Below are 10,926 nucleotides of genomic sequence, written 5' to 3'. Positions count from 1 at the left end.
CAAACTTCCCTTTCCTGAGCCATATTAGCCAGCTCTGACGGGGGGATCTCAAGGCGTTCCCAGGCCAGGACAGAAATATAATAGGCTCGTTCGAGATGAGCCAGGTCTGTGCAGAATCGGTCGCCGGTGATCGCCGCCCACTGCATGCCGGTTAGATTTGTGTCCAACTTGATCCCGACTTGCTCTGACGTCATTCACACGTGGGCAACGATAACCTCACAAGATCAGGTTTGAGACGCAGGCAGCACGGTTGCTTTTCACCGACTGCATTACCCAGGCAGACCCGGGGCATGCTGGGAAACGCCTGCCTCTCAGCTGATCTAACAGCTGATTGGTACAGAATCAACTAAAAATGATGACATTTTACATACACTTTTTATTGTTTTTGAATTGGAGGGATTTTAATAGCTATTTATCTCATTTAAAGGCTTATTCTGTACAGAACACATGTTGCGTGGCTGGTCATGACGTTTAGAAATCATTGAGACTAAATCAGTTCAGATTACGGATCATCTACAGTCTCTTCATTAAGATCAGCAACAGATCGCATGTAAAGCATTTTGACAGCTACTCTGTTTTAATAAAAACAACTCGAGACTGTGTACAAGCTGATATATGGGTCTGATAACATTTCATTAAATCGGAATCGGACCTAACGAGATGTGAGATTTTCTTTGACTTCCTGTTCAGCCTGAAGGCTGCTGGAATTGGCTGAAAACTGTCCGATTTTACCCCAGCTTTTTGTCACCGCTCCCTGCTGCTGTCGCCTGCTCTCGTCAACTTTACAGGTGAGGCGCAGTTCATTTCGAACGGGCCTCGGGTCTTCCCTGAGGCCTTCTCCCAGCTGGACGTGACTGGAACACCTCCTTGGGGAGGTGCCCAGGGAGCATCCTTACCAGTCGCCCAAACCACCTCAACGGGCTCCTTTCGATGCAAAGGATGAGCGGCTGTTGGGTATGATTTAAGGTGCATGTGATACTGACTGAGGTCAGAGGTGAAATAAACTTGAACTTTAATGGCCAAGGCATTTAAGGGGCTGCCCGGCGAGGTTTTGTTTTTTTTTTCTTCTTTTTTTTGTGGAAAAAGTGTGTCTGTCAGTTGGGTAAAGAGCTCCGCGTAAGCACAGGCTTTTATGACTGTCAATATAGCCAGTATTTTACTTTAGCTACTCCGCTGTGCTGTGATGTAATGTATGGCTATGTGAGACAAGTGCCTAACAACTTTGTTGTGAATGCTGCGGTCTCAGCCTGGCAACCTCCGTGAACTTTGAGTCTTGGTAGACAACTCTCTCCAGTATTTTTACGTTGTACTGCGGTAACTATTTTAAACACTAGCTGTTGATATTACTCAATGCACCTTTAATATCCTAATGTTACATATAACTTTTGGACTCTGGGAAATCAGGATTTAAGTGTGTTGTCCTTGCTGAAAATAAACCAGGTCACTGTATGAAAATTCTGGTGACAACACTGCAACACAGTTGTGTTAATCACCTGTTAACAAGGTACTGCTGGGATTTGAACCCAGGATCTCCTGTTTACGAGACAGGCGCTTTAACCTCTAAGCTACAGCACCTTCTTACACTTTGAACAAACGGTTTGCTCGTTTTGTCGGGGCTGAACGTGGCCCAGGTGTACACCAGGACCATGTGACATCACTGTTGGGTGTGGTTTAAGGTGCATGTGATGCTGACTGAGGTCAGAAGTGAAATAAGCTTGAACTTTAACGACCAAGGCATTTAAGGGGCCGACTGCCTGATATAAGCTTCTTCCAGGCTCTTCCTTACAGAGTGGGGGAGAGGTAATAATCAATTTACTAGTTTTTATCAAAACAGCATAATTAGGGCAAATTAACAGAAATGGCTGATGAATAAACTAAGGTGTATATTGTAGCTTAAACTTGTATTGCTCTGCATTTCATGTGATTTTATGTATCATCTTAAGTCTGTGTTAATGTAGTGTTTCTGTGTAAATTTAATATGCCAGGGAAAACATCTTTTACATTTTCATTTGCTACCAGGGTAGCATAATTGGCAGCATGAGGATTGGGTACACATGCTGACGGGATGCAAACAGAGGTAATCTCTGCAACAACAAGGTACTGCTGGGATTTGAACCCAGGATCTCCTGTTTACTAAACAGGCACTTTAACCAACTAAGCCACAGCACCTCCTTCAGTGATTCTGTAATGTTAAGTCTTAATTTCTCTTTTACCTTGTATAAGCTGTATAATATATAGTATACTGACTGATAAATTCTTCCATTTACTACATTGAAAAAAATGGTACTTTGGATCAACTTAAAAAAAATTACTCTAATTTGTTACAGCTAATTTTTTTTGTTTTGCTCAAATTATATTTCTGATTTAGTCTAAATATTAATTTTGATTTATTCTAAATTAAAAACATTTATTCATCCGAATTTAAAGATTTACATTCACACAAAGTAAAAATATTATTTGTTATAAAGTCCATAAACTATTATTTTACGTTGTTCCAAATTAAGTTTTCAATTTGGAGAAACCTAATATTACTATTACATCCAAGTATAATTTTTAGTTTAGAATAAACTAATTAAAACACTCTAATTTTGGTAAAGGTAATTTTTTTAGTTTTTCTCAAATTATATTTCTGATTTAGTCTAACTATAAATTTTGATTTATTATAAATTAAAATATTTATTTATCCGAAGTTAAAGATTTACATTCACACAAGGTAAAAAAAATTATTTGTTATAAAGACCATAAACCATTATTTTACATTGTTCAAAATTAACTTTTCAATTTGGAAAAACCTAATATTACTATAAAAAAAAAAAAAAACATATATAGAATTAACCCTTGTGTTGTCTTCCGGTTGACCATGCACTTGTTGTCCTTCTGGGTCAAAATTAACATTAACGTTTAATTAACGTTTTTGTCCCACCAACTTCCCACTAGTTTTACACTTATTTTTGGAATACATGGTCAATACATGTCATTTACAGGAAATTATATCTAACTTTGAAATGATTAATTATTTTGACTAATATTAGAGGAACCTATGTTGATGGATAATCACAGACGTGGATCTTAAAGTTTAGTCAAGTTTTAAATCCATTTAAATTTTTTTTCAAATGCTATAAAATTGTTTTGGGTAATTTGGTTAAAAAAGAAACCTATATTTCTGATATAGAAGTTTTGAGAATGGGTCAAATTTGACCCGAGGACAACACAAGGGTTAAGTGAAATATGGTCTTTGAGAGTTTTTTTTTACAACCATATGCAACCTTAATCACCTTTACAAAATCGTGTAATGTAAACATGTAAAACTGGTTTATCTCACTTTAAACTTGAGATGTATTGTGTAACAGTACTTTCTAACCGTGCTAAAACGTGGCAATCCATTGAGAAAAGGACTATAATGTATGAATGTCACATTATTTTGAACTATTACAAATGTAACAAGAGACCAAAACAAATTGAGAAAATACAGTTCAACTGCTGGTGGTGCAAACTATAAACAGCAGCAGTCATGTTCTCATAATTGCTGCATATTACCACTGTCCACATTAGCTTTTACTATTCTCTAAAATCCCACAAGGCTTCTGACACTTGAAAATAGATTGCAATCCTTTTGTCTTTTGTACCAGAAGACATTTTAGAAATTAACATTCACCACACAAAGTGATGTTTTCCATGCAAGTCTACTTTCTCCTTCACCGTTTACAGAACAAATTTCTCAATTTGTTGACGTTCTTTTCTTTTTTTAACTTGACAACTCCACCAGAACCACACTGATAGTGTTACCAGACATGGGTTTCCACAAAAAATGAGAAAGATTCTGTAAATGAAGTATGTGTCTCTTATTTACATTTAACAATTATCCCTTTCATTCTCCTGCAAGGTTTTTGAATACAAGCTAGAACACAGAACAAAAACATGCTGTATCCAAATGTCTGTTTCTTCGAATAATCCATTATTTAGAGCTTGACACTCAGACTGCACACTCACTTCAAATCAAACTGTAATAGGAATAAAATTATAGGAATAAAAGTTATCAGCACATGCTTTATTTTAACAAGTTTGGAATTTTTTGGGATTTAAAACCCCCAAAAAGTTTGCACTCATAAATATCGAAAGACATTTCAAAATAAAAAAATAAAAAAAATGCTGCTACTAACATCTGACGTTCAAAAACTATACGTTGGATAATTTCTCATTATTGATAAACACCCTCAAAAGTAGTTATAATTTTTAAACAGTACATTACCATGGAAATCTTTACAAAGTTAGCTCTACCTCCCACCACATTTAAATTGACTCATAGCGCCACCGTTTGTTGTGGGGGAGGCTAGCTACGCTAAACTGGATAGCCACCTACACCGTAAAAAATGTGACCAATGGTTACTTAAAAAATGCATGGCAACAAAGTGACACGTAATATAATTGAATAGATTTTAAGTTCTTCAACTTTGATTAACAAGTATTGAAAAAATAAACTAAATATAAACAAAACAAATGAGTACATTTTCATAAAAGCAACACTTAAAATGTGTTGGATTTAGTAATAGCATACAAAATTATAAGTTATATAGCCAAACATTTTTGAGTAAATCCAAATCAGTTTCACAAAGAAAACTGATTTATGTTTAATAAGTATCTGAGCAAAAGTAATTTAGATTTACTAAATATCTGGGAGAAATTAATTTAGATTTACTAAATATCTGGGAGAAATTAATTTAGATTTTTTAAATATCTGGGAGAAATTAATTTAGATTTAATAAATATCTGGGAGAAATTAATTTAGATTTATTAAATATCTGGGAGAAATTAATTTAGATTTACTAAATATCTGGATAAAAATAAGTTGTATTCACTAACATAAAATAAATTATATTAACTAATAGTTTAGCACATTGTTGCCTAATTCAACACATTTACACTGTGTTTCTTATTTATCCGTACCTAAATGAATTGTTTACATTGAAGTTTTAATTGGTATCACATTACTTTAAATCTATTCAATTATATTGCATGTCACTTTGTTGCCATCCTTTTTTTATGTATAATACACTTAATATCATGCCTTCTTGGTGCCACAGGTAACTTAAATTGGGTTAATAAATCATCATGCATAATAAGAACAGCAGGTAAACATTTATTTGTCCATTTTTTTCTAAACATGTTTATCTAACATTTTTCAAGTTGTTTAGTGCAAAATGTCAAAATACAACAATAAAACACAGAGAGAGGCTATGAGAACACAAAGGCAGAAATTATGTATGTGTACAATAGGGACACAATATAATGGCATTTGGGATTCTTTTTAATACATGTTTAATCATTTAATGGTGTTTAATTTCTGCTACATCATTGGCTTAAATTATCCACATTGATTTTTGATGTGATTTAAGGTTTAGTCCTGTTAGTGTATTTAAATTAAGACAATGTTTTCAGTCTGCAAATTTTTCTTATATTTTCATTTATGTGCCAATTGAAATCGTCAGGGCCATTATGTTTTTCAAACGGCTACAAGTAATTGATTAATATCACATGGAGTCTGGGATAAGGTCAAGTTATTCCATTAGCCTTACTTCTTTACTTTTTGCTAAAATAGGACTCACTTAAACAATCAATTGAAACATGTCAAATTTGCATCCCTGGTGTACACAGAGGAATCACAAGGTACAATAACAGCTGCCTGTGGCAATACAAATTCAAAAACACAATGCCACTCCCGTAAAATGAGTATGGTTGGCTTGATATTTCTAAACAACCACATGTTGCACTGAAAATCTATATTTTTTAGTTACTTAACAGTTGAAAAAGAAAATGCCCAAACTTTCATCAAGTGGAAGCAAGTTAAGAACAATCAGGGCAGCGTGAACAATCTTTATGGTGTCTTTATGTTTATTTTGGTCACTTTTATGAAGAGTAAAGTAATCTTCAAATTCCAAGTCCAAATACTAAAGACTGAACTCATCAGAAATTCCAAAAGGTCTCCTTCAGTAACAGTTTGCAGTTCCTTCACAGTGAGTGGGTAACCATGTGACAGTTTTGACAGTGAGTTAATTGTTCCCTGTCATTCTGCGAGCGTCCCTTTTCTTAAGCTAGTAGCTTATTCTTGAGGCTGTTCACTTTTGGGGACAGCTTTGAACAATCCAGCTCAAGGAGGAGTTTCTGGAAGACTTCAAGCGTGTACCTGAGCTCCTTGGGATAGGCAAGATTCACTGCATATGCCAAGCCAACGACCATGGAGCAAGCCCTTGGAAAGTTACCCAGAGCAGTCAGAACTTTCACGCCCTCTACTACGATGCCGATGTCATCAGGACCCTCTGGCGTAGTAGTCTTGATGTTGTAGATTTTAGTTCTTTGTACAGCAAGGTCCTGCGACACACTGTCTTCATCAGCATCCTGAAATAGCAACAACATTGGGTATTTCAGACTGTACCACCAAAGGAGAAGGTTCCAATTGAACAACTCCCAAATTGGCTGCTGCACATGATGCACTTCCGTTACGTAATAAAATCTGAGATAATGTACTTCCATAAGCATATTTTCATGCCAGGTAAGTTAAAAAGGATCTAATCAGCTCACCACCACATGAAAACAATTCAATGACACCAGAGATGATGGTCTGAATTTAGTCACAGTTGTAAATATTTGTAAGATTTTGGAAATTAAATCAATTCATCGCTACAGAAATGAATTTCTTCATGGCACTTGTCTGCACACTTTGTGATCCGTTGCACACCTGTTATTCTACATTCACTAACACAGGCTGGTCACCTAGTGAGCCTCGTTTCTGGGAGTATTATACTGTAGTCTTTTTCTTGGTGCATATCTATGATGTTAAATTAACCTTAGCTAGCCAATCAGCTGCATTATTAAATATAGGTACAAGCATGCTGCATGCATATTGGCTCACTGACACTGATGAGATTTACTCCTTATGTATCAAATTTGGTACCGATTGACCATGCACTTTTCAATACTTGTCAGTATCGGAGCAATTTGGCTTTCGATACCCAGCCCTAGAGATGAGACAGATTACCTTCTTTATATTTTAACATGTTCTTGAACTTACATCATACTCCTTTAAGAGATGATCTGTGGATTCCCCAAGGTACACCATCAAACACCGAATGACAACATCTCTGGTCATGCTGATGCTATGGTTGCTTGGAGCCTGAAATTACAAACATAAACATAATTCAAGTTCATGGTGTAAAAATCATTTAATGACAAAACTTCTTAAACAGGGCTCCAGACTAACTTTTTTCACCTCCGTCCCTGAACCGTCCTGAAAAACAATTTTAACCGTCCTGAAGTTAATGTAAAGCGTCCAAAAATCTAAATGTTATTTGTTTATTATCCTCTATAGCTGTTAGTGACATAATAAATTATTATATATTGATAAAATAAATAATATTTATTTTGCTTGATTCAAACAAAAAGATTTATAAACAAAACTGAAAAGTTATCTGTTGGGGCACCTTTTTTCTTGATGATAAATTATTTATTTTCAATTCAGTTATAAACTCCTGGACTTTGTTTCAGCAGGTTTTCTGCTCAGGTTCAAAACTTTCTGCACATTCAGAATCTCTCCCACATATCTGTGTTCTCTGACAAGTCCAGAGGAAAATCATAATATTATGAGACTAACATCATTATTTAATGAGAATTCATAATATTTTATAATATAAGTCTACCTGACCTATACTCAGCTGTGCTCCCCTTCTGTACTGTACTGAATGAGACAAGTGCACTTCATCGAAGGTACAAACCGAAACCAACACTTGTGATCAGACAGAAATCTTGGCACAAATCCTCACGTTAACTTCTGCAGCTCCCATAAAGTGCAGCTCACAGTCCCAAACAGAGCCAGATTGTGCTTCAGGTTTTAGATATTTATAATGCAAAACCAGTGAGTCTGCTGGCTGCGTCTCAGCGCGTGCGGGTTACTTTACCATCACGCCGTATGCCGAGTTGCATTAGCTGGGTGGAGATGATTCTTGCTGCTACTCATCGTTATCAGAATATAGATTTGTTTTTCACTGCGTGAGAAGATTGATGTGTGTCACTTAACGCTAGCCTACACAGCGTGATTGCGAGGTCAGCAAGCCGTTTGTGAATGAGAGAATCAATGGACCTGTACCGCGGGAACAGGTGAGCAGCCAGCCTCCTGTGTGAGTCCGGCCTGACTGTAGTAACAGCGTGAGAAGACGGCCTCCGTTGTAGTCAGCGCTCGGTCGGTTCAGTTTGTCATTCGCTAAGTGATAGTAATAAATAAGCACACACACAATCCCTTTCGCCCTAGAGGCGTTCTACAGAATATTTCTCTTCGTCCCAAACACATTTTCTATCGTCCCCAGGACAACAGGACGCCGTTAGTCTCGAGCCCTGTTAAAGCTGCAGCTTTTAACACCAGGTGGCTTACATTACTGCTAAACAAAATGTCTTAGGGACCAGTCCAGTGAAACAAAGGTTTTGGTCCCAGCAAACTAACAGTGCATATATACTCCCATAAAACCAAAACATTTTTACACCTTGTGTTTTGTATGGATTAAACAAACAAGACATAACATGTCAATCGGTGAGCTTTAGATGTGCTGGTAGGCAAATTTAGTAACCTTGGGACAGAGCCAGACTAGCCGTTCCTCAATGTATTCCTTTAAGCAGTAAGTACACAGAGCTGAGTGATAACTGGCGCTAAACGAGTTGCTATATGGTTATGTAAACCATAAATGTTGAACATTATTTGTAGATGACCGCAGCAGACATTTTCAATAAATTGTTTAGTGTTTCAAAAAGATATACCTAAACATATATGCTTCAAATGGCTGTTAATCACATAACCATTGCAGGTTGAGGGTTTTGGTGTCCAATCAACAATGTGGAACAGAATCAGTCATGTCAAAGCACTACTTTGCAAGTCTCAAACATGTGCCATTGGTTGTGAGTGACAGTGTATATTCAGTGGTCACTTTAAATTTGTGCACCTGTACAATTTAATGCAGTTCAATACAATTGTTCTGCCATAAAGTCTCCTTTTATGATGGATATAATGTTCCGTTTTTGTTCACACGTCAGAGAAATGTTAATAATGTATATGTTTTAGCATTGAGCTTATTACTATTGGAAGATTTTCTACTGGACTATTGGGAGGTGTTACTAATATGCCAACCCCACATGTATGTAAATATGCAGTACAAAGAATTACAAACACACTTCAGTACAATGCCGTCTAGTATAGCACCGCTTTTAACTATGACCTCAATAATAAACATATAATTGAATGTACACCTTTCTGACAATGTCAAAAAAACTGAACAATATAAACTTGAATAATTATGTATCTAATAAAGTGACCACTGAGTGTATACAAATTATTTAAAAAAATGTTAGCTATTATTTACCGGGAAATTCTCTTTATCAGAGAGAATCACAGGCTAACATTACCTCCTGTAGATTTAAGTAATAAGCATTATATTCCAGTTTGATTACAAAATAATATACAAACATAATAGCCATTTAAGGTTACCTTGAGTAGGATGGCCTGCAACCTCAACCCCATGGTTCCACCTTTGGAGTGGAAGATGTTCAGAAGCTTCGGAGTGTATTCATCCAGCTTAGACATGAACTTTGATTCAAGATGCACCATTGTGATTCTGTGAAACTCATCCTGGATCTGAAAGGTAAATAATACATACATTACATATTTTACATATTGTTCTTGCAACTCTAGCAAGAAGCAATATTATTCTCATGATATTATGACCTTCATGTACATTCTGGGTTAAATCATCTGACTGTGCAGCATGTTAATATATTTTGGCTAGCATACTACAATCTTCAGTGTTGGTAGTTTCTTACATGCACTCACAAAGATTATTTAAAATGATTTCTGTTAGAAACTGTACAGTTATATAATGCAACAAAATCTAAATAATTCTGGAATTTGACCTTGAAAATATGATTTAGAAAATAGTTGACAGTAACATAACACATTTTCTATTTATGAGCTAAATATGCAAAACCACTAGTGCAGTCCTTCATAGTGGACTAGAAATATTTCAAATTAGCATGTGCTTGTAACTCACTTGAGAGGGCTCAAATAGAGCAGGCCATCTGGTTTTGATGTCCTCTATGCTGGGTGATAGGTTGATGATTTCGTTTCTTCTGTGTGCAAATGTTTTGGCCATTTTTTCTTTGATCAATTTGTTGTTGTCCCTTTTTCTTACTTCAGTAAGCAACTGAATCCTCTCTTGTTCTTGACTTTCTTCATCCTCTCCTGCTGGGTAAGGGGGGAGGTAGTTTACCTCTGCCTTTCGAGGTTTTTTTACACTCTTTGCAGACTTCTGGTTTGCTGGGCTCTTGTGTTTCAGTGCATTACACATCACCTCAGGAACACCATAGCCTCGGAGTTTGGTGCGATAATTTGCCATCTTGTATTTGATGCTTTGTTGCCATCCATAGTAACCTGAGGAGCCGGGTTCCTTAAGACAAGGATACTTACTGACAAGTGCCTCAGCAACATCACTTATCTGTGCACTTGATGGATAGGCTGTATATGTATATATAGTTTCAGCCAGCTTCTCAAGTATGTCTGTCTTGATCTTTGAGGTAGTCACAAGTGTTCCATTCTTCTTGTAGTCTTCAGTGGCTCTTTCAAGGTAAATCTCAGTTTCATATGCAAACCCTGGAATGGGGAACTGCTTTGGCCACCCTTGACATCGTTCTGTAGTATTTCGCCTAGACAGGATAATGGTGTCCTGTGAAGAAGACGTTCCAGCAGATGAGTCTGCATAAGATGCAGAGTCACAGTCTGTTGACTGTTGATCAAAGGAACTGCCCAAACTTTCATCAAGTGGAAGCATGTTAAGGATAATTGAGGCAGTGTGAACTATCTTTATGGTGTCTTTGTGTTTAATTTGGTCACTTGTA

At 36.4% G+C, this 10,926-nt stretch overlaps 2 protein-coding genes and 2 non-coding genes across 6 annotated transcripts in view; all 4 read right to left on the bottom strand.

The window, feature by feature from the left end:
• LOC116058583 (zinc finger protein OZF-like) overlaps nucleotides 1-10,926 on the bottom strand; it is a 228,922-nt gene that overhangs the window by 76,427 nt on the left and 141,569 nt on the right. The window lies entirely within an intron of this gene.
• trnat-cgu lies at nucleotides 1,503-1,575 on the bottom strand. Its single transcript has one exon. It is a non-coding gene; the product is annotated as a tRNA-Thr (tRNA).
• trnat-agu lies at nucleotides 2,096-2,169 on the bottom strand. The gene has a single exon. It is a non-coding gene; the product is annotated as a tRNA-Thr (tRNA).
• LOC116058587 lies at nucleotides 4,808-10,453 on the bottom strand. Of its 2 annotated transcripts, XR_004107076.2 has the most exons (5): nucleotides 10,083-10,453; nucleotides 9,524-9,670; nucleotides 7,067-7,168; nucleotides 5,959-6,393; nucleotides 4,808-5,775 (listed from the first exon to the last, which is right to left on the bottom strand). XR_004107076.2 is itself a non-coding variant. In XM_031311481.2 (4 exons), the coding sequence occupies exons 1-4, from the start codon at nucleotides 10,425-10,427 to the stop codon at nucleotides 6,085-6,087; spliced, it is 903 nt and encodes a 300-aa protein (XP_031167341.1). In that variant the 5' UTR covers nucleotides 10,428-10,453; the 3' UTR covers nucleotides 4,808-6,084. The 2 variants fall into 2 exon arrangements, 1 of the variants encoding a protein (XP_031167341.1); XM_031311481.2 differs by having other exon boundaries at nucleotides 4,808-6,393.

Source organism: Sander lucioperca, chromosome 24, assembly GCF_008315115.2.
Source record: "Sander lucioperca isolate FBNREF2018 chromosome 24, SLUC_FBN_1.2, whole genome shotgun sequence".
Taxonomy (NCBI): domain Eukaryota; kingdom Metazoa; phylum Chordata; class Actinopteri; order Perciformes; family Percidae; genus Sander; species Sander lucioperca.
Note: the sequence above shows the minus strand (reverse complement) of the source record. Positions and strands in the feature narration are given on the sequence as shown.